This window comes from Oncorhynchus masou, chromosome 27, assembly GCF_036934945.1.
Source record: "Oncorhynchus masou masou isolate Uvic2021 chromosome 27, UVic_Omas_1.1, whole genome shotgun sequence".
In the NCBI taxonomy this organism is placed as follows: domain Eukaryota; kingdom Metazoa; phylum Chordata; class Actinopteri; order Salmoniformes; family Salmonidae; genus Oncorhynchus; species Oncorhynchus masou.
In genome coordinates, this window is record NC_088238.1 from 2266628 (window position 1) to 2292260 (window position 25633).

Consider the following 25633-nt stretch of genomic DNA (forward strand, 5'->3'; position numbering starts at 1 on the left):
TATATAATACACTACTTTAGACCAGAGTCCTATGGGACTATATAATCTACTACTTTAGACCAGAGTCCTATGGGACTATATAATCCTATAATCCACTACTTTTGACCAGAGCCCTATGGGACTATATAATCCACTACTTTAGACCAGAGTCCTATGGGACTATATAATCCACTACTTTAGACCAGAGCCCGATGGGACTATATAATCCACTACTTTTGACTAGAGCCCTATGGGACTATATAATCCACTACTTTAGACCAGAGCCCTATGGGACTATATAATCCACTACTTTTGACCAGAGCCCTATGAGACTATATAATCCACTACTTTAGACCAGAGTCCTATGGGACTATATAATCCTATAATCCACTACTTTTGACCAGAGTCCTATGGGACTATATAATCCACTACTTTTGACCAGAGCCCTATGGGACTATATAATCCTATAATCCACTACTTTAGACCAGAGCCCTATGAGACTATATAATCCACTACTTTTGACTAGAGTCCTATGGGACTATATAATCCACTACTTTTGACTAGAGTCCTATGGGACTATATAATCCACTACTTTTGACCAGAGCCCTATGGGACTATATAATCCTATAATCCACTACTTTTGACCAGAGCCCTATGGGACTATATAATCCTGTTATCCACTACTTTTGACCAGAGCCCTATGGGACTATATAATCCTATAATCCACTACTTTTGACCAGAGCCCTATGGGACTATATAATCCTGTTATCCACTACTTTAGACCAGAGCCCTATGAGACTATATAATCCACTACTTTTGACTAGAGCCCTATGGGACTATATAATCCTATAATCCACTACTTTTGACCAGAGTCCTATGGGACTATATAATCCACTACTTTTGACTAGAGTCCTATGGGACTATATAATCCACTACTTTTGACTAGAGTCCTATGGGACTATATAATCCACTACTTTTGACCAGAGAAACTATGGGACTATATAATCCACTACTTTTGACCAGAGTCCTATGGGACTATATAATCCTATAATCCACTACTTTTGACCAGAGCCCTATGGGACTATATAATCCACTACTTTTGACCAGAGCCCTATGGGACTATATAATCCTATAATCCACTACTTTTGACCAGAGCCCTATGGGACTATATAATCCTATAATCCACTACTTTTGACCAGAGTCCTATGGGACTATATAATCCACTACTTTTGACTAGAGTCCTATGGGACTATATAATCCACTACTTTTGACTAGAGTCCTATGGGACTATATAATCCACTACTTTTGACCAGAGCCCTATGGGACTATATAATCCACTACTTTTGACCAGAGTCCTATGGGACTATATAATCCACTACAGAGTCCTATGAGACTATATAATCCTGTTATCCACTACTTTTGACCAGAGTCCTATGGGACTATATAATACACTACTTTTGACCAGAGCCCTATGGGACTGTATAATCCACTACTTTTGACCAGAGTCCTATGGGACTATATAATCCACTAATTTTGACCAGAGTCCTATGGGACTATATAATCCTGTTATCCACTACTTTTGACCAGAGTCCTATGGGACTATATAATACACTACTTTTGACCAGAGCCCTATGGGACTATATAATCCACTACTTTTGACCAGAGTCCTATGGGACTATATAATCCACTACAGAGTCCTATGAGACTATATATTCCTGTTATCCACTACTTTTGACCAGAGTCCTATGGGACTATATAATACACTACTTTTGACCAGAGCCCTATGGGACTATATAATCCACTACTTTTGACCAGAGTCCTATGGGACTATATAATCCACTAATTTTGACCAGAGTCCTATGGGACTATATAATCCACTACTTTAGACCAGAGTCCTATGGGACTATATAATCCTATAATCCACTACTTTTGACCAGAGTCCTATGGGACTATATAATCCACTACTTTAGACCAGAGTCCTATGGGACTATATAATCCACTACTTTTGACCAGAGCCCTATGGGACTATATAATCCACTACTTTTGACCAGAGTCCTATGGGACTATATAATACACTACTTTAGACCAGAGTCCTATGGGACTATATAATCTACTACTTTAGACCAGAGTCCTATGGGACTATATAATCCTATAATCCACTACTTTTGACCAGAGTCCTATGGGACTATATAATCCACTACTTTAGACCAGAGTCCTATGGGACTATATAATCCACTACTTTAGACCAGAGCCCGATGGGACAATATAATCCACTACTTTAGACCAGAGTCCTATGGGACTATATAATCCTATAATCCACTACTTTTGACCAGAGTCCTATGGGACTATATAATCCACTACTTTTGACCAGAGCCCTATGGGACTATATAATCCTATAATCCACTACTTTAGACCAGAGCCCTATGAGACTATATAATCCACTACTTTTGACTAGAGTCCTATGGGACTATATAATCCACTACTTTTGACTAGAGTCCTATGGGACTATATAATCCACTACTTTTGACCAGAGCCCTATGGGACTATATAATCCTATAATCCACTACTTTTGACCAGAGCCCTATGGGACTATATAATCCACTACTTTTGACCAGAGCCCTATGGGACTATATAATCCACTACTTTTGACCAGAGCCCTATGGGACTATATAATCCTATAATCCACTACTTTTGACCAGAGCCCTATGGGACTATATAATCCTGTTATCCACTACTTTTGACCAGAGCCCTATGGGACTATATAATCCTATAATCCACTACTTTTGACCAGAGCCCTATGGGACTATATAATCCTATAATCCACTACTTTAGACCAGAGCCCTATGAGACTATATAATCCACTACTTTTGACCAGAGTCCTATGGGACTATATAATCCTATAATCCACTACTTTTGACCAGAGTCCTATGGGACTATATAATCCACTACTTTTGACTAGAGTCCTATGGGACTATATAATCCACTACTTTTGACCAGAGTCCTATGGGACTATATAATCCACTAATTTTGACCAGAGTCCTATGGGACTATATAATCCTGTTATCCACTACTTTTGACCAGAGTCCTATGGGACTATATAATACACTACTTTTGACCAGAGCCCTATGGGACTATATAATCCACTACTTTTGACCAGAGTCCTATGGGACTATATAATCCACTACAGAGTCCTATGAGACTATATATTCCTGTTATCCACTACTTTTGACCAGAGTCCTATGGGACTATATAATACACTACTTTTGACCAGAGCCCTATGGGACTATATAATCCACTACTTTTGACCAGAGTCCTATGGGACTATATAATCCACTAATTTTGACCAGAGTCCTATGGGACTATATAATCCACTACTTTAGACCAGAGTCCTATGGGACTATATAATCCTATAATCCACTACTTTTGACCAGAGTCCTATGGGACTATATAATCCACTACTTTAGACCAGAGTCCTATGGGACTATATAATCCACTACTTTTGACCAGAGCCCTATGGGACTATATAATCCACTACTTTTGACCAGAGTCCTATGGGACTTTATAATACACTACTTTAGACCAGAGTCCTATGGGACTATATAATCTACTACTTTAGACCAGAGTCCTATGGGACTATATAATCCTATAATCCACTACTTTTGACCAGAGTCCTATGGGACTATATAATCCACTACTTTAGACCAGAGTCCTATGGGACTATATAATCCACTACTTTAGACCAGAGCCCGATGGGACTATATAATCCACTACTTTTGACTAGAGCCCTATGGGACTATATAATCCACTACTTTAGACCAGAGCCCTATGGGACTATATAATCCACTACTTTTGACCAGAGCCCTATGAGACTATATAATCCACTACTTTAGACCAGAGTCCTATGGGACTATATAATCCTATAATCCACTACTTTTGACCAGAGTCCTATGGGACTATATAAGCCACTACTTTTGACCAGAGCCCTATGGGACTATATAATCCTATAATCCACTACTTTAGACCAGAGCCCTATGAGACTATATAATCCACTACTTTTGACTAGAGTCCTATGGGACTATATAATCCACTACTTTTGACTAGAGTCCTATGGGACTATATAATCCACTACTTTTGACCAGAGCCCTATGGGACTATATAATCCTATAATCCACTACTTTTGACCAGAGCCCTATGGGACTATATAATCCACTACTTTTGACCAGAGCCCTATGGGACTATATAATCCACTACTTTTGACCAGAGCCCTATGGGACTATATAATCCTATAATCCACTACTTTTGACCAGAGCCCTATAGGACTATATACTCCTGTTATCCTCTACTTTTGACCAGAGCCCTATGGGACTATATAATCCTATAATCCACTACTTTTGACCAGAGCCCTATGGGACTATATAATCCTATAATCCACTACTTTAGACCAGAGCCCTATGAGACTATATAATCCACTACTTTTGACCAGAGTCCTATGGGACTATATAATCCTATAATCCACTACTTTTGACCAGAGTCCTATGGGACTATATAATCCACTACTTTTGACTAGAGTCCTATGGGACTATATAATCCACTACTTTTGACTAGAGTCCTATGGGACTATATAATCCACTACTTTTGACCAGAGAAACTATGGGACTATATAATCCACTACTTTTGACCAGAGCCCTATGGGACTATATAATCCTGTTATCCACTACTTTTGACCAGAGCCCTATGGGACTATATAATCCTATAATCCACTACTTTAGACCAGAGCCCTATGAGACTATATAATCCACTACTTTTGACCAGAGTCCTATGGGACTATATAATCCTATAATCCACTACTTTTGACCAGAGTCCTATGGGACTATATAATCCACTACTTTTGACTAGAGTCCTATGGGACTATATAATCCACTACTTTTGACCAGAGTCCTATGGGACTATATAATCCACTAATTTTGACCAGAGTCCTATGGGACTATATAATCCTGTTATCCACTACTTTTGACCAGAGTCCTATGGGACTATATAATACACTACTTTTGACCAGAGCCCTATGGGACTATATAATCCACTACTTTTGACCAGAGTCCTATGGGACTATATAATCCACTACAGAGTCCTATGAGACTATATATTCCTGTTATCCACTACTTTTGACCAGAGTCCTATGGGACTATATAATACACTACTTTTGACCAGAGCCCTATGGGACTATATAATCCACTACTTTTGACCAGAGTCCTATGGGACTATATAATCCACTAATTTTGACCAGAGTCCTATGGGACTATATAATCCACTACTTTAGACCAGAGTCCTATGGGACTATATAATCCTATAATCCACTACTTTTGACCAGAGTCCTATGGGACTATATAATCCACTACTTTAGACCAGAGTCCTATGGGACTATATAATCCACTACTTTTGACCAGAGCCCTATGGGACTATATAATCCACTACTTTTGACCAGAGTCCTATGGGACTATATAATACACTACTTTAGACCAGAGTCCTATGGGACTATATAATCTACTACTTTAGACCAGAGTCCTATGGGACTATATAATCCTATAATCCACTACTTTTGACCAGAGTCCTATGGGACTATATAATCCACTACTTTAGACCAGAGTCCTATGGGACTATATAATCCACTACTTTAGACCAGAGCCCGATGGGACTATATAATCCACTACTTTTGACTAGAGCCCTATGGGACTATATAATCCACTACTTTAGACCAGAGCCCTATGGGACTATATAATCCACTACTTTTGACCAGAGCCCTATGAGACTATATAATCCACTACTTTAGACCAGAGTCCTATGGGACTATATAATCCTATAATCCACTACTTTTGACCAGAGTCCTATGGGACTATATAAGCCACTACTTTTGACCAGAGCCCTATGGGACTATATAATCCTATAATCCACTACTTTAGACCAGAGCCCTATGAGACTATATAATCCACTACTTTTGACTAGAGTCCTATGGGACTATATAATCCACTACTTTTGACTAGAGTCCTATGGGACTATATAATCCACTACTTTTGACCAGAGCCCTATGGGACTATATAATCCTATAATCCACTACTTTTGACCAGAGCCCTATGGGACTATATAATCCACTACTTTTGACCAGAGCCCTATGGGACTATATAATCCACTACTTTTGACCAGAGCCCTATGGGACTATATAATCCTATAATCCACTACTTTTGACCAGAGCCCTATAGGACTATATACTCCTGTTATCCACTACTTTTGACCAGAGCCCTATGGGACTATATAATCCTATAATCCACTACTTTTGACCAGAGCCCTATGGGACTATATAATCCTATAATCCACTACTTTAGACCAGAGCCCTATGAGACTATATAATCCACTACTTTTGACCAGAGTCCTATGGGACTATATAATCCTATAATCCACTACTTTTGACCAGAGTCCTATGGGACTATATAATCCTGTTATCCACTACTTTAGACCAGAGCCCTATGGGACTATATAATCCACTACTTTTGACCAGAGCCCTATGGGACTATATAATCCACTACTTTTGACCAGAGCCCTATGGGACTATATAATCCTATAATCCGCTACTTTTGACCAGAGCCCTATGGGACTATATAATCCACTACTTTTGACCAGAGCCATTTGGGCCACGGTCACATGCAGTTCTTCCATGGCTGATGGTCCCAGTCCCACAGGTCTCTGTGTGACAGGTGTCTGAAGGTCGAAGGATATGATATGTCTCCTACTGACGACGATTGATGACGACGACTGTGTCATAAGGCTGTCTGAGGGGCCAGAGAGACGTCAACGATGTCATAAGGCTGCCTGAGGGGCCAGAGAGACGTCAACGATGTCATAAGGCTGTCTGAGAGGCCAGAGAGACGTCAACGATGTCATAAGGCTGCCTGAGGGGCCAGAGAGACGTCAACGATGTCATAAGGCTGCCTGAGGGGCCAGAGAGACGTCAACGATGTCATAAGGCTGCCTGAGGGGCCAGAGAGACGTCAACGATGTCATAAGGCTGTCTGATGGGCCAGAGAGACGTCAACGATGTCATAAGGCTGCCTGATGGGCCAGAGAGACGTCAACGATGTCATAAGGCTGCCTGAGGGGCCAGAGAGACGTCAACGATGTCATAAGGCTGCCTGAGGGCCAGAGAGACGTCAACGATGTCATAAGGCTGTCTGAGGGGCCAGAGAGACGTCAACGATGTCATAAGGCTGTCTGAGGGGCCAGAGAGACGTCAACGATGTCATAAGGCTGCCTGAGGGCCAGAGAGACGTCAACGATGTCATAAGGCTGTCTGAGGGGCCAGAGAGACGTCAACGATGTCATAAGGCTGCCTGAGGGGCCAGAGAGACGTCAACTGTGTCATAAGGCTGTCTGAGGGGCCAGAGAGACGTCAACGATGTCATAAGGCTGTCTGAGAGGCCAGAGAGACGTTAACAGTGTCATATAGCTGTCTGAGGGGCCAGAGAGACATCAACGATGTCATAAGGCTGTCTGAGAGGCCAGAGAGACGTCAACGATGTCATAAGGCTGCCTGAGGGGCCAGAGAGACGTCAACGATGTCATAAGGCTGCCTGAGGGGCCAGAGAGACGTCAACGATGTCATAAGGCTGCCTGAGGGGCCAGAGAGACGTCAACGATGTCATAAGGCTGTCTGAGGGGCCAGAGAGACGTCAACGATGTCATAAGGCTGTCTGAGGGGCCAGAGAGACGTCAACGATGTCATAAGGCTGTCTGAGGGGCCAGAGAGACGTCAACAGTGTCATAAGGCTGTCTGAGGGGCCAGAGAGACGTCAACAGTGTCATAAGGCTGTCTGAGAGGCCAGAGAGACGTCAACGATGTCATAAGGCTGTCTGAGGGGCCAGAGAGACGTCAACGATGTCATAAGGCTGCCTGATGGGCCAGAGAGACGTCAACGATGTCATAAGGCTGCCTGAGGGGCCAGAGAGACGTCAACGATGTCATAAGGCTGTCTGATGGGCCAGAGAGACGTCAACGATGTCATAAGGCTGCCTGATGGGCCAGAGAGACGTCAACGATGTCATAAGGCTGCCTGAGGGGCCAGAGAGACATCAACGATGTCATAAGGCTGCCTGAGGGGCCAGAGAGACGTCAACGATGTCATAAGGCTGCCTGAGGGGCCAGAGAGACGTCAGCGATGTCATAAGGCTGTCTGAGGGGCCAGAGAGACATCAACGATGTCATAAGGCTGTCTGAGAGGCCAGAGAGACGTCAACGATGTCATAAGGCTGCCTGAGGGCCAGAGAGACGTCAACGATGTCATAAGGCTGTCTGAGGGCCAGAGAGACGTCAACGATGTCATAAGGCTGCCTGAGGGGCCAGAGAGACGTCAACGATGTCATAAGGCTGCCTGAGGGGCCAGAGAGACGTCAACGATGTCATAAGGCTGCCTGAGGGGCCAGAGAGACGTCAACGATGTCATAAGGCTGTCTGAGGGGCCAGAGAGACGTCAACAGTGTCATAAGGCTGTCTGAGAGGCCAGAGAGACGTCAACGATGTCATAAGGCTGTCTGAGGGGCCAGAGAGACGTCAACAGTGTCATAAGGATGTCTGAGAGGCCAGAGAGACGTCAACGATGTCATAAGGCTGTCTGAGGGGCCAGAGAGACGTCAACGATGTCATAAGGCTGCCTGAGGGGCCAGAGAGACGTCAACGATGTCATAAGGCTGCCTGAGGGGCCAGAGAGACGTCAACGATGTCATAAGGCTGTCTGATGGGCCAGAGAGACGTCAACGATGTCATAAGGCTGCCTGATGGGCCAGAGAGACGTCAACGATGTCATAAGGCTGCCTGAGGGGCCAGAGAGACATCAACGATGTCATAAGGCTGCCTGAGGGGCCAGAGATACGTCAACGATGTCATAAGGCTGCCTGAGGGGCCAGAGAGACATCAACAGTGTCATATTTTTACATTGACATATACAGATTTACATATTATCCACCTCACACACACAGTTATGGGCTTAAAGAAGAAGAAGACACCTGTACCTATAAATTGTGTTTCTTTAAGAAGATGTGCCTGACTGACCTCGACTGTTTCCTCACGTTATTCTCCGTGTGGTTATCCCATGGTTGTTGGTTATTAACCAGGTAACTATACAAGGACTGAAGCAGTAGGCTCCGTACTCAACTACAGATTGAAATAAATGGTGTTTCTTTGAAAAGATGTGCCTGGCTAACATTACAACTACATTAAGGGGAAAGGATCCACAGACACGGAGGCCGATTATCTTTCAGCACATCTCTTTATTTACAATGCTGGCTGCCATACTGTCCTGCCGTTTGTGTTAACCATGGCAACCGGACATTGTAAACAAAGAGATGTGTCTGTCTGCCATACTGTCCTGCGTTTGTGTTAACCATGGCAACCGGACATTGTAAACAAAGAGATGTGTCTGTCTGCCATACTGTCCTGCGTTTGTGTTAACCATGGCAACCGGACATTGTAAACAAAGAGATGTGTCTGTCTGCCATACTGTCCTGCGTTTGTGTTAACCATGGCAACCGGACATTGTAAACAAAGAGATGTGTCTGTCTGCCATACTGTCCTGTGTTTGTGTTAACCATGGCAGCCGGGCATTGTAAATAAAGAGATGTGTCTGTCTGCCATACTGTCCTGCCGTTTGTGTTAACCATGGCAGCCGGGCATTGTAAATAAAGAGATGTGTGTCTGTCTGCCATACTGTCCTGCGTTTGTGTTAACCATGGCAGCCGGGCATTGTAAATAAAGAGATGTGTCTGTCTGCCATACTGTCCTGTGTTTGTGTTAACCATGGCAGCCGGGCATTGTAAATAAAGAGATGTGGCTTTAATGTATTTTTGATGTCAGCCAGGCTCATTTTTTAAAGAAACACCATTTATTTAAATCTCTAGTTGAGTAAAATAAGTAGTTTTCTTCTGGTCACAATTATAACCCATAAAATGATGGTGAACAGCGCCACACTGAGGCAGAAAACCGAATGTTCTATTCTCAGCGAGGCCCATCTTTCCAAAGAAAACACAAGAGGTCAACAAATTATATCTGGGAAGGCATGTGACTGAAATTTTGCGGGTGGGGAGAGACGGAGAGAGGGTTGAGGAGGAGGCTTAAAGCGCTAGGACATCTTTATGACATGCAACCCTAGACTTTTTCCACATTTTGTTACGTTACAGCCTTGTATTTAAATGTATTTAAAAATAAAAAAACTCAAAAATCTACACACAATACCCTATGATGACGAAGCAAAAACAGCTTAAAAATATATATATAAATAAACTGAAACATCACATTTACATAAGTATTCAGACCCTGTACTCAGTACTTTGTTGAAACACCTTTGGCAGCGATTACAGCCTCCAGTCTTCTTGGGTTTGACGCTACAAGCTTGGTACACCTGTATTTGGGAAGTTTTCACATTCTTCTCTGCAGATCCTCTCAATCTCTGTCAGGTTGGATGGGGTGAGTCGGTACACAGCTATTTTCAGGTCTCTCCAGTGATGTTCGATCGGGTTCAAGTCCGGGTTCTGGCTGGGCCACTCAGGGACATTCAGAGACTTGTCCCGAAGCCACTCCTGCATTGTCTTGGCTGTGTGCTTAGGGTCATTGTCCTGTTGGAAGGTGAACCTTCTCCGCAGTCTGAGGTCCTGAGTGCTCTGGAGCATGTTTTCATCAAGGATCTCTCTGTACTTTGCTCTGTTCATCTGTGCCTTGATTCTGACTTGTCTCCCAGTCCCTGCCGCTGAGAAGCATTCCCACAGCATGATGCTGCCCCTACCATGCTTTACCATAGAGATGGTGCCAGGTTTCCTCCAGATGTGACGCTTGGCATTCAGGCCAAAGAGTTCAATCTTGGTTTCATCAGACCAGATAATCTTGTTTCTCATGGACTTAGAGTCCTTTAGGTGTATTTTGGCAAACTCCAAGCAGGCTGTCATGTGCCTTTTACTGAGGAGTGGCATCTGTCTGGCCTCTCTACCATAAATGCCTGATTGGTGGAGTGCTGTAGAGATGGTTGTCCTTCTGGAAGGTTCTCCCATCTCCACAGAGGAACTCTGGAGCTCTGTCAGTGACCAACACTTCAACCCATATGATCTAGTAGACAATAAACACTTCAACCTATACGATCTAGTACACAATAAACACTTCAACCCATACGATCTAGTCAACAATAAACACTTCAACCTATACGATCTAGTACACAATAAACACTTCAACCCATACGATCTAGTAGACAATAAACACTTCAACCCATATGATCTAGTAGACAATAAACACTTCAACCTATACGATCTAGTACACAATAAACACTTCAACCCATATGATCTAGTACACAATAAACACTTCAACCCATATGATCTAGTAGACAATAAACACTTCAACCCATATGATCTAGTACACAATAAACACTTTAACCCATACGATCTAGTACACAATAAACACTTCAACCCATTTGATCTAGTAGACAATAAACACTTCAACCCATATGATCTAGTAGACAATAAACACTTCAACCCATACGATCTAGTACACAATAAACACTTCAACCCATATGATCTAGTACACAATAAACACTTCAACCCATACGATCTAGTAGACAATAAACACTTCAACCCATACGATCTAGTACACAATAAACACTTCAACCCATATGATCTAGTACACAATAAACACTTCAACCCATATGATCTAGTAGACAATAAACACTTCAACCCATACGATCTAGTAGACAATAAACACTTTAACCCATACGATCTAGTACACAATAAACACTTCAACCCATACGATCTAGTACACAATAAACACTTCAACCCATACGATCTAGTAGACAATAAACACTTCAACCTATATGATCTAGTACACAATAAACACTTCAACCCATATGATCTAGTACACAATAAACACTTCAACCCATACGATCTAGTACACAATAAACACTTCAACCCATACGATCTAGTACACAACAAACACTTCAACCCATACGATCTAGTAGACAATAAACACTTCAACCTATATGATCTAGTACACAATAAACACTTCAACCCATACGATCTAGTACACAATAAACACTTTAACCCATACGATCTAGTACACAATAAACACTTTAACCCATACGATCTAGTACACAATAAACACTTCAACCCATACGATCTAGTACACAATAAACACTTCAACCCATACGATCTAGTACACAATAAACACTTCAACCCATACGATCTAGTACACAATAAACACTTTAACCCATACGATCTAGTACACAATAAACACTTCAACCCATACAATCTAGTCCACAATAAACACTTCAACCCATATGATCTAGTACACAATAAACACTTCAACCCATTTGATCTAGTACACAATAAACACTTCAACCCATACGATCTAGTCCACAATAAACACTTCAACCCACACGATCTAGTACACAATAAACACTTCAACCCATATGATCTAGTACACAATAAACACTTCAACCCATACGATCTAGTAGACAATAAACACTTCAACCTATATGATCTAGTACACAATAAACACTTTAACCCATACGATCTAGTACACAATAAACACTTCAACCCATACGATCTAGTCCACAATAAACACTTCAACCCACATGATCTAGTACACAAGAAACACTTCAACCCATATGATCTAGTACACAATAAACACTTCAACCCATACGATCTAGTACACAATAAACACTTTAACCCATACGATCTAGTCCACAATAAACACTTCAACCCACACGATCTAGTACACAATAAACATTTCAACCCATATGATCTAGTACACAATAAACACTTCAACCCATACGATCTAGTACACAATAAAAACTTCAAACCATACGATCTAGTACACAATAAAAACTTCAACCCATATAATCTAGTACACAATAAAAGTAAAATTAAACATATACAAACATGATATATAAATTAGCCTTTCATACTTTATATTATGTCCATATATAGTCATGTTTTAGGAACATCTACCCAAAATATTTCACCTTATTTATGACCAAACATATAATGACATCAGTGATCGTCAACATCTATTACATTTGTCAACGTCTAAATCAACATTTGGGCCATTTAAACAGATTGTGTCCCTGCTATAGACAGGGGGAAAAGGGCGATGTAAAGGGCTCCATTTTGTTGTTCTGTAGCATATCCAATGTGTCTGTGTAACGTCAACACAGACCATCCTCAACAGAACACAGACCATCCCCAAAAGAACACAGACCATCCCCAACAGAACACAGACCATCCCCAACAGAACACAGACCATCCCCAACAGAACACAGACCATCCCCAACAGAACACAGACCATCCCCAACAGAACACAGACCATCCCCAACAGAACACAGACCATCCCCAACAGAACACAGACCATCCCCAACAGAACACAGACCATCCCCAACAGAACACAGACCATCCCCAACAGAATACAGACCATCCCCAACAGAACACAGACCATCCCCAACAGAACACAGACCATCACCAACAGAACACAGACCATCCCCAACAGAACACAGACCATCCCCAACAGAACACAGACCATCCCCAACAGAACACAGACCATCCCCAAAAGAACACAGACCATCCCCAACAGAACACAGACCATCCCCAACAGAACACAGACCATCCCCAAAAGAACACAGACCATCTTCAACAGAACACAGACCATCCCCAACAGAACACAGACCATCTTCAACAGAACACAGACCATCCCCAACAGAACACAGACCATCCCCAACAGAACACAGACCATCCCCAACAGAACACAGACCATCCCCAACAGAACACAGACCATCCCCAACAGAACACAGACCATCCCCAACAGAACACAGACCATTACCAACAGAACACAGACCATCCCCAACAGAACACAGACCATCCCCAACAGAACACAGACCATCCCCAAAAGAACACAGACCATCCCCAACAGAACACAGACCATTACCAACAGAACACAGACCATCCCCAACAGAACACAGACCATCCCCAACAGAACACAGACCATCCCCAAAAGAACACAGACCATCTTCAACAGAACACAGACCATCCCCAACAGAACACAGACCATCCCCAACAGAACACAGACCATCTTCAACAGAACACAGACCATTACCAACAGAACACAGACCATCCCCAACAGAACACAGTTTATCAGTGAAGAGTAGCCTACACTGTACAGAACACAGTTTATCAGTGGAGAGTAGCCTACACTGTACAGAACACAGTTTATCAGTGAAGAGTAGCCTACACTGTACAGAACACAGTTTATCAGTGAAGAGTAGCCTACACTGTACAGAACACAGTTTATCAGTGAAGAGTAGCCTACACTGTACAGAACACAGTTTATCAGTGAATAGTAGCCTACACTGTACAGAACACAGTTTATCAGTGAAGAGTAGCCTACACTGTACAGAACACAGTTTATCAGTGAAGAGTAGCCTACACTGTACAGAACACAGTTTATCAGTGAAGAGTAGCCTACACTGTACAGAACACAGTTTATCAGTGAAGAGTAGCCTACACTGTACAGAACACAGTTTATCAGTGAAGAGTAGCCTACACTGTACAGAACACAGTTTATCAGTGAAGAGTAGCCTACACTGTACAGAACACAGTTTATCAGTGAATAGTAGCCTACACTGCACAGAACACAGTTTAGCAGTGAAGAGTAGCCTACACTGTACAGAACACAGTTTATCAGTGAAGAGTAGCCTACACTGTACAGAACAATTGCAGATATCAATTGCATTTGTGACACAGATCAAATCTATGGTCACATTTGTGTTTTTGTTTAATTTTTAAAATGAATATTTTAATTTCTGATTCATTCCGGGTATTACTTGAGTCCTGCCAGTGGTTTCCTATTGAAATGCATTTATACCTATTGTTGCCAGTAGTAGGAGGCAAATAGTACGTTTTGTCTTCACATCTGGTCGCTTTTTTTAATGAACTGCCTGTAACTTCCTCATTCTTCTGAGAGAAGCCGAAGGGGACAGACGCAAACGTTATCCTGCCACATCTTGTGTCCTGTTTTACAGGTTGGTACTATTAACAAACACACAATGTCACATAATAGTAATTGGACAAGGTTAGCTAAATGTAGACGAGTCTGTATACGAGTCGTGAAGTGTGTACTGGTTAATATAACCGAGTAGAACAAGGTTTAGTTTTCCGGACTGTAGGCTAGTTGTGAAAGTGGGGGGGGGAAGACTGGTGTCAAGTAGAAACACAATGTCGAGGGCTGGAAGTGACATGGAAATGAGTGAGGACGAGTTACGTGTAAGTGAAGAGCTCGGGACCCTGAGCCTCACATCAACGGACATGTTAAAGAAGAATCTGGTCCAGTCGGAAGGACATTTTTGGAGAGTAAGATCCTGGCCTTTTTGGCGGGTCCATTTGCTTTTTGGGCAGGTCCATTTGTTTTTTGGCGGGTCCATTTGTTTTTGGGCGGGTCCATTTGTAGTTTCAGTGTGGGTGTAAAATGAGTTGAGTCGGTGAAGGTAATCTGTAGTGGGCTTGTGATATGTTCTTCTTCCGCCTTGGAGGGAGCTGGCGCTTAATATCGCACAATTCGGTACAAGATCGGTTGTTTGATTTGTCCTTAGGAACAGGGCGCCATTGAAAGGAGTGATTACTGGGGAAGCTGTACATGTGAAGGGGAACCAGTGGAGGTGGAAGATCCCCCCCCACCTCGTCGTTTGTTGCGATGTAGGCAGGGTGGAGTGAATGGTGAGACAGAAGTCAGTAGCTCTATTCGGACCGATAATATAACCATGATAATATGAAACAGGTTCAGGGATAAAAGTGTGTTTGTGTAACGGATGTGAAACGGCTAGCTTAGTTAGCGGTGTTCGCGCTAAATAGCGTTTCAATCGGTGACGTCACTCTGAGACCTTGATGTAGTAGTTCCCCTTGCTCAAGCAAGGAGATAGACCAGATGCTTTTCAACTTTCTTTGGAGAAACTGTACCCATTACATTAGAAAAACTGTTGTAATGAACACTTATGAGAATGGTGGACTGAATTTTCTGGACTTTACTACTTTAAATAATACTTTCAAGATCAATTGGATAAAACAATTCCTAAGAAGATCCACTTCTATCTGGAATTTTATTCCTCATGTCTTCTCTACTTTTGGTGGCCTTAACTTCATGTTGTTTTTTTTTAAATTTTGTTTTTTTATTTCACCTTTATTTAACCAGGTAGGCTAGTTGAGAACAAGTTCTCATTTACAACTGCGACCTGGCCAAGATAAAGCATAGCAGTGTGAACAGACAACACAGAGTTACACATGGAGTAAACAATTAACAAGTCAATAACACAGTAGAAAAAAAGGGGAGTCTATATACAATGTGTGCAAAAGGCATGAGGAGGAAGGCAAATAATTACAATATTGCAGATTAACACTGGATTGATAAATGATCATGTACAGGTAGAGATATTGGTGTGCAAAAGAGCAGAAAAGTAAATAAATAAAAACTGTGGGGATGAGGTAGGTGAAAATGGGTGGGCTATTTACCAATAGATTATGTACAGCTGCAGCGATCGGTTAGCTGCTCAGATAGCTGATGTTTGAAGTTGGTGAGGGAGATAAAGGTCTCCAACTTCAGCGATTTTTGCAATTCGTTCCAGTCACAGGCAGCAGAGTACTGGAACGAAAGGCGGCCGAATGAGGTGTTGGCTTTAGGGATGATCAGTGAGATACACCTGCTGGAGCGCGTGCTACGGATGGGTGTTGCCATCGTGACCAGTGAACTGAGATAAGGCGGAGCTTTACCTAGCATGGCCTTGTAGACGACCTGGAGCCAGTGGGTCTTGCGACGAATATGTAGCGAGGGCCAGCCGACTAGAGCATACAAGTCGCAGTGGTGGGTAGTATAAGGTGCTTTAGTGACAAAACGGATGGCACTGTGATAAACTGCATCCAGTTTGCTGAGAAGAGTGTTGGAAGCAATTTTGTAGATGACATCGCCGAAGTCGAGGATCGGTAGGATAGTCAGTTTTACTAGGGTAAGCTTGGCAGCGTGAGTGAAGGAGGCTTTGTTACGGAATAGAAAGCCGACTCTTGATTTGATTTTCGATTGGAGATGTTTGATATGGGTCTGGAAGGAGAGTTTGCAGTCTAGCCAGACACCTAGGTACTTATAGGTGTCCACATATTCAAGGTCGGAACCATCCAGTGTGGTGATGCTAGTCGGGCATGCGGGTGCAGGCAGCGATCGGTTGAAAAGCATGCATTTGGTTTTACTAGCGTTTAAGAGCAGTTGGAGGCCACGGAAGGAGTGTTGTATGGCATTGAAGCTCGTTTGGAGGTTAGATAGCACAGTGTCCAATGACGGGCCGAAAGTATATAGAATGGTGTCGTCTGCGTAGAGGTGGATCAGGGAATCGCCCGCAGCAAGAGCAACATCATTGATATATACAGAGAAGAGAGTCGGCCCGAGAATTGAACCCTGTGGCACCCCCATAGAGACTGCCAGAGGACCGGACAGCATGCCCTCCGATTTGACACACTGAACTCTGTCTGCAAAGTAATTGGTGAACCAGGCAAGGCAGTCATCCGAAAAACCGAGGCTACTGAGTCTGCAGATAAGAATATGGTGAATGACAGAGTCGAAAGCCTTGGCAAGGTCGATGAAGACGGCTGCACAGTACTGTCTTTTATCGATAGCGGTTAAGATGTCGTTTAGTACCTTGAGTGTGGCTGAGGTGCACCCGTGACCGGCTCGGAAACCAGATTGCATAGCGGAGAAGGTGCGGTGGGAATCGAGATGGTCAGTGACCTGTTTGTTGACTTGGCTTTCGAAGACCTTAGATAGGCAAGGCAGAATGGATATAGGTCTGTAACAGTTTGGGTCCAGGGTGTCTCCCCCTTTGAAGAGGGGGATGACTGTGGCAGCTTTCCAGTCCTTGGGGATCTCAGACGATATGAAAGAGAGGTTGAACAGGCTGGTAATAGGGGTTGCGACAATGGTGGCGGATAGTTTCAGAAATAGAGGGTCCAGATTGTCAAGCCCAGCTGATTTATACGGGTCCAGGTTTTGCAGCTCTTTCAGAACATCTGCTATCTGGATTTGGGTAAAGGAGAACCTGGAGAGGCTTGGGCGAGGAGCTGCGGGGGGGCCGGAGCTGTTGGTCGAGGTTGAAGTAGCCAGGCGGAAGGCATGGCCAGCCGTTGAGAAATGCTTGTTGAAGTTTTCAATAATCATGGATTTGTCGGTGGTGACCGTGTTCCCTAGCCTCAGTGCAGTGGGCAGCTGGGAGGAGGTGCTCTTGTTCTCCATGGACTTCACAGTGTCCCAGAACTTTTTGGAGTTGGAGCTACAGAATGCAAACTTCTGCCTGAAGAAGCTGGCCTTAGCTTTCCTGACTGACTGCGTGTATTGGTTCCGGACTTCCCTGAACAGTTGCATATCGCGGGGACTATTCGATGCTATTGCAGTCCGCCACAGGATGTTTTTGTGCTGGTCGAGGGCAGTCAGGTCTGGAGTGAACCAAGGGCTGTATCTGTTCTTAGTTCTGCATTTTTTGAACGGAGCATGCTTATCTAAAATGGTGAGGAAGTTACTCTTAAAGAATGACCAGGCATCCTCAACTGACGGGATGAGGTCAATGTCCTTCCAGGGTACCCGGGCCAGGTCGATTAGAAAGGCCTGCTCACAGAAGTGTTTTAGGGAGCGTTTGACAGTGATGAGGGGTGGTCGTTTGACTGCGGCACCGTAGCGGATACAGGCAAGGAGGCAGTGGTCGCTGAGATCCTGATTGAAGACAGCAGAGGTGTATTTGGAGGGCCAGTTGGTCAGGATGACGTCTATGAGGGTGCCCTTGCTTACAGAGTTAGGGTTATACCTGGTGGGTTCCTTGATGATTTGTGTGAGATTGAGGGCATCTAGCTTAGATTGTAGGACTGCCGGGGTGTTAAGCATATAATATTGACAAAGTTCCAGTGAAACTTTCTGCTTTTCATCGGCAGGTTTTCTTGTCATGGTCCTTAATTTATAAACACAATTTTTCTCCACACAGATATTATATATGGAATAATCGGGATATATTGTATAAAAATACCTCTCTGTTTTTAGAATATTGGTTCCGAAATAATATCCTATTGGTGAGCCAACTGGTAAATGCAGAGGGTCTTTTACTCAGTTCTAAAGAATTCTTATCACTTTACAAGGTCCCTGTAACACCTAAAGATTTTGCAATTGTTTTAGATTTATTTATTTCACCTTTATTTAACCAGGTAGGCTAGTTGAGAACACCTTTATTTAACCAGGTAGGCTAGTTGAGAACACCTTAATTTAACCAGGGAGGCCAGTTGAGAACACCTTTATTTAACCAGGTAGGCTAGTTGAGAACACCTTTATTTAACCAGGTAGGCCAGTTGAGAACACCTTTATTTAACCAGGTAGGCTAGTTGAGAACACCTTTATTTAACCAGGTAGGCTAGTTGAGAACACCTTTATTTAACCAGGTAGGCTAGTTGAGAACACCTTTATTTAACCAGGTAGGCTGGTTGAGAACACCTTTATTTAACCAGGGAGGCTAGTTGAGAACACCTTTATTTAACCAGGTAGGCTAGTTGAGAACACCTTTATTTAACCAGGTAGGCTGGTTGAGAACACCTTTATTTAACCAGGGAGGCTAGTTGAGAACACCTTTATTTAACCAGGTAGGCTAGTTGAGAACAACTTTATTTAACCAGGGAGGCCAGTTGAGAACACCTTTATTTAACCAGGGAGGCCAGTTGAGAACACCTTTATTTAACCAGGGAGGCCAGTTGAGAACACCTTTATTTAACCAGGGAGGCAAGTTGAGAACAAGTTCTCATTTACAATTGCCACCTGGCCAAGATAAAGCAAAGCAGTTTGACACATACAACGACACAGAGTTACACATGGAGTAAAACAAACATACAGTCAATAATACAGTATAAACAAGTCTATATACGATGTGAGCAAATGAGGTGAGATAAGGGAGGTAAAGGCAAAAAAAGGCCATGGTGGCAAAGTAAATACAATATAGCAAGTAAAACACTGGAATAGTAGATTTGCAATGGAAGAATGTGCAAAGTAGAAATAAAAATAATGGGGAGCAATGGTGATGCTATGGTGACCAGCGAGCTGAGATAAGGGGGGACTTTACCTAGCAGGGTCTTGTAGATGACATGGAGCCAGTGGGTTTGGCGACGAGTATGAAGCGAGGGCCAGCCAACGAGAGCGTACAGGTCGCAATGGTGGGTAGTATATGGGGCTTTGGTGACAAAACGGATTGCACTGTGATAGACTGCATCCAATTTGTTGAGTAGGGTATTGGAGGCTATTTTGTAAATGACATCGCCAAAGTCGAGGATTGGTAGGATGGTCAGTTTTACAAGGGTATGTTTGGCAGCATGAGTGAAGGATGCTTTGTTGCGCCATAGGAAGCCAATTCTAGATTTAACTTTGGATTGGAGATATTTGATATGGGTCTGGAAGGAGAGTTTACATGAGAGTTTAGATGCCATTCCCTCAGGTGTTGCTATGTTATTCAGGAACGTGTCAAGACCTGACCCTCAGAGCCGACCTTATAGTGACCCTGTTGACTCATCAGTAGGAAAGATTTGTTTCTCTTTTGGTCCATTCAACAACAGAGCGATACAATCCTTGTTTCAGCAGGATGTTGTATCTATACCTTATGCAATGCCTTATTGGAATGGATTTATTGATCATATCTGTTGGGAAAAAAGTTTGGATGTTGCCACACACATACCTACTTGTTAACAAAATGAAGGAAGTTTCCTTTCAAATTATTCATGAATATTATCCTGCCAACCACTATATGAAGAAGTTTAAGGAAAACATCAACTCAAATTGCTCCTTTTGTAATGACCACCCAGAAACAGTGTTGCATCTTTTTGGCATTGTATTAATGGAAGAAAACTGTGGCAAGACATCAGTAGGTTTTTTAATTGATCACATTTATGAAGATTTTACACTATTGTGGAGAGATGTACTGTTTGGATTCTTTACATACAATAGAAATAAGCGGAAACATTTTTATGTAATTCATTTCATTATTCTTTTGGCCAAATTTCATATACACAAATGTAAATTTACAAACCACATTTTCGTACCCTACAAAAATAAATTTAACTGTATTTTAAGACGGTTAAATGCTCTACTAACAAAAAAGCTGTTAGAATTGTAAGTATATGCATGTCCCTTAAGGTCCTTGTGTAATTGTAATGTGATATTGTACCCCCTAGCCCCGCCCCCAGCCCCGCCCCTAGCTCGATTGTGTTCCCTCATGTGCTTTATGTATTGATTTGCTATTAATAATAATAAAAACAAAATAACAATAATAATAATAATACAAATAAATAAAAAATAGTTTCCCTTGCTCTGCAAGGTCCGTGGCTTTTGTGGAGCGATGGGTAACGATGCTTTGTGGGTGACTGTTGATGTGTGCAGAGGGTCCCTGGTTCGTGCCCGGGTATGGGCGAGGGGACGGTTTAAAGTTATACTGTTACATTTGATTAAATGTTCCAAAACAAAGAGGAAGACATAATACAAACTGTGGTCCCCATTCAAATCACATTGGACCAATCATGACAAGTGAAAACTAGTGAGGTGAGAACGCATGTTATAATTGATTTGGTGTCATGTTTCTTTTTGTTCAAACTGCGAACTTTGTTAAGTTGAGTCCATGAATTCATGTTGAATCCTGTTGGGTGTTCCCCACTCTTGTTTTAACCCCTGTGCACATATTCTTAGCTAAGGAATGTTCTTCATCTGTGGTGCAGATCCACTTGCCTACCTGGTTAAATCAAGTTGAAATAAAAATAAATAAAAAAGGAATGTAATCTAGCATGATTATTCTATGTTAGAAAGCTATTTGAATTGAATAGACTGAAACCGGTTGGTTTATGGTGGGACATGATGATGTGCAGGTGAACACAACAGCAGAACACGAATGGTGTTTTGTCCAACATCCACAGATAGACTATCCTAAAGTGTTACCCATGAAGGCTGTAGCTGTTAGCAACAAACAGTGAGCCATTGTCGTACGTCAGATAGCTTGACGATTTCATCTACTCTGTCAAACTGTATTACCTTCATTTGATCAAAGATCAAGAGCTGTTGTTGAGGATAACTAATAATATAAATATGGCAGGATGTAATAGGACTGTTGTTGGTCTTGTGTATCTACAGCATAATCATTTTCTGTCTTTACTTAGAATGTCAAACTCCTGTTTTATTTCAGTTCCAGAGCGGTCCATCGTCAGATCAAATGGCTTCAAATAACAAAAAGATGCAAATGTCTGAACCTCATAATACCAAGGATAATGTTTATAACACATTTCTACTCCATGAAATATTTGTTTAGTATATTGATAATGACTAACTGGTTTTGATAAGCTTTAACACGTCTAAGAGTCCTCTGAATATGTTATGGGGCACAATTTATTATAATTTAACCAGACAAACATAATATTTATAAAGATTAGTAACATTCTTTATAAATTTCTCCACAGGAAGAAGACTGTCACCGATTATACTTTTCTAGCGGAGACCCTGACAGATAGAGTGGAAATCACCTGTACCGAACCTGGCAACATCATAGAAGTTCTCAAAAGAAATGAGATCTTCTGTAAACTAATGAAAAAGGTGAAGGGGAGAGAAGTTGTCATTGTGAATACAAAAGGGGCCATAGCGGAGCACTTTCCATGTTGCTTAATTAAGAAAGATGAGCCCCTCGTTATATTCATTGTCACTAAATCTAAAACAACGGCCAAAGATGAGAAAAGGGAACTTGCACAGGGAAAAGAACTTGAACAGGGAAAAGAACTTGAACAGGGAAAAGAACTTGAACAGGGAAAAGAACTTGAACAGGGAAAAGAACTTGAACAGGGAAAAGAACTTGAACAGGGAAAAGAACTTGAACAGGGAAAAGAACTTGAACAGGGAAAAGAACTTGAACAGGGAAAAGAACTTGCACAGGGAAAAGAGCAACAGCAAAAATGCACATTTGTCACTTTCTGTGTTGAGGTAACAGGTGGGAAAAATATCACAAGCAAGGAGGTACTTAAACACAAAAAACATAAGCATTTTAGCCCTCTGTGTATCTATGCAAAATATGGGGATACAGTCAAGTCAGCTCTGGAAGCAGATGGGCGTTTCTCAGACATAGTGTTTGCAGAAACATGTACACTTTGTGAGGAACCCCAAAAACAAACAAATATTACTATGTCCACTGTAGTAAACAAGCTAGAAGATCGCAGATTTCAAATTTTTCTAAAGGATCCAACAAACAGAGAAGTGCTTGGCACCACAAAATCAAAGATTTCTGACAAAAGATTCAAATCTGAGGGTGACACCACACAACCCTCTCAGTCCAACCCAAGTTCAACATCAGAGGAGGGGCCCTCTGTGGGAAATATGACACAGGAGCAACAGGAAATACAGAAAAATAAACGAAAATACATTCCCATGCCAGATTCTAGGGAAATTCAGCAGATCTTATGCGACCAGTTTAAACGTTTACAAGATCACATGAAGAGTAGGTATCCACAGGAGAAATCTGAGTCTGAAGTGATAGAGTTGATGAGGGAGGAATTTGGTAAGAAACCAGAGAGTTTTACTGAAGTGTACAGGTTAACAGAGCTGGCAGAAGTGACCACCTCAGTCTGTAAGGTCGAACACAAATTCATCGAAGGAACAGGTTTCCTGCTGTTCGATAACTTCATCCTGACAAATGGTCATTTGTTCAAGGATAAAGGTGTACTTCAGGAAAAGACACTGTCGGTTCCCACAACTGTCACGTTTAATTTTGACAACCCACTTGGATCAGGTCAGTGGAAGGTAGATGTTAAACCAGAAGTGGTTGCCCTCCAATATGGAGTTGATAGGTGGGGGCGTCAGGTTGACTATGCCATCCTGGAGTTGAGTACCCCGTTAAAAGGCAAGAAGTTTCCTCCAGGTGTCCTTCAGAAGTATGGCCCAGTCCCTCAGACAGGTGGAATCTACATCGTTGGCCATCCAGATGGAGGCGTTAAAAAGATGGACTCCACGACCATAATAGAGGTGGAACAAAGAAATGCAGCTGAGAACAAACATTTAGGAGACAACCAGAGCTCCATCATGTTAATCAAAGAAAGCATTTTGAGTGATGAGTTGGACAAAGAGTTTCATGAGCAGATGATGCAGGGGAATCTGAATGTGTTGACTTATAACACCTTCTGCTTTAATGGAGCCTCTGGGTCTCCGGTTATAAATCCCAGTCATTGTCAAGTAATTCATGGCATCCCAGTATATGGCTGCCAGGTGATTGCCATGCATACTGGTGGCTTTTTGTACAAATGTAAGGAAACTCATGAAACTCAGAGTGTGATTGAATATGCAATCCCTCTCAGGACCATTCTAGAAAACGTATTGGTCTACTTGGTGGACACAAACAATGTTCAAATGTTGTCAAGATTCACCACTGTTGCCATGAAAAACCCACATCTGTTTGAGCTCATTACCTGTCTTATCATGGAGATGCAGACCACATTGCAGCCTGGATACTCTGATATCCTTGACGGAATATGGAAGAAAATATCACAAAGTCATAAAAGAGATGAGATGCAGAAATAGATCATTGAAATAAGTGCACGTACATCAAGGATCGGATTGAGGTGCTGAACTGTGTTTTAACAGAAGTTAGGGCGGATGTGGCTGTGGATGTCACCTGTTTGTTGGGAAGCAGCTTTAGGACATTTTAAATTAAAACAATAATGCTTTTATTGTCACACACACACAGCAGATATGTGCAGTGAAATGTATTGTTTTACAGGGTCAACCATAGGAGTACGGTGCTCCTGGAGCAAATGAGGTGCCTTGCTCAAGGGCACAGAGACAGATTTGTCACGTTTAGTATTTGAACCGGTGACCTTTCAGTTGCGAGCCCAACACTCTAACCTCTACCCGTCTCCCCCTTCACTTAGATGCACCTGTAGACGTAAGCTACAGAGGGATATGGTGATGTGCCTATATTATTTAGGAAAGCCACGGTGTCACATATCATCGCTGTCGGGTGAAAACCTCTCGTCTCTGAAACACACTTTTCCAGGAAAAAAAAAACGGCCATATTTTACAACATTAACCGAACATTACATTTCACAACTACTGAAGATATCTTGTATACATTTTTTTTTTACCTTTATTTTACTAGGTCAAGTCAGTTAAGAACAAATTCTTATTTTCAATGACGGCCTAGGAACTGTGGGTTAACTGCCTTGTTCAGGGGCAGAACGACAGATTTGTACCTTGTCAGCTCGGGATTTGAACTTGCAACCTTTCGGTTACTAGTCCAACGCTCTAACCACTAGGCTACCCTGTCGCCCCTACACTCTAACCACTAGGCTACCCTGCCGCCTCTACACTCTAACCACTAGGCTACCCTGCCACCTCTACACTCTAACCACTAGGCTACCCTGCCACCTCTACACTCTAACCACTAGGCTACCCTGCCACCTCTACACTCTAACCACTAGGCTACCCTGCCACCTCTACACTCTAACCACTAGGCTACCCTGCCACCTCTACACTCTAACCACTAGGCTACCCTGCCACCTCTACACTCTA

The 25633-nt window shown here is 42.4% G+C and overlaps 1 protein-coding gene across 1 annotated transcript; it reads left to right on the forward strand.

The window, feature by feature from the left end:
- The first annotated feature begins 15013 nt into the window (after positions 1–15013).
- On the forward strand, positions 15014–25322 carry LOC135515558 (serine protease FAM111A-like). Its single transcript, XM_064939177.1, has 2 exons — positions 15014–15068; positions 22543–25322. The coding sequence occupies exon 2, from the start codon at positions 22667–22669 to the stop codon at positions 24641–24643; it is 1977 nt and encodes a 658-aa protein (XP_064795249.1). The 5' UTR covers positions 15014–15068; positions 22543–22666; the 3' UTR covers positions 24644–25322.
- The last annotated feature ends 311 nt before the right edge of the window (positions 25323–25633 follow it).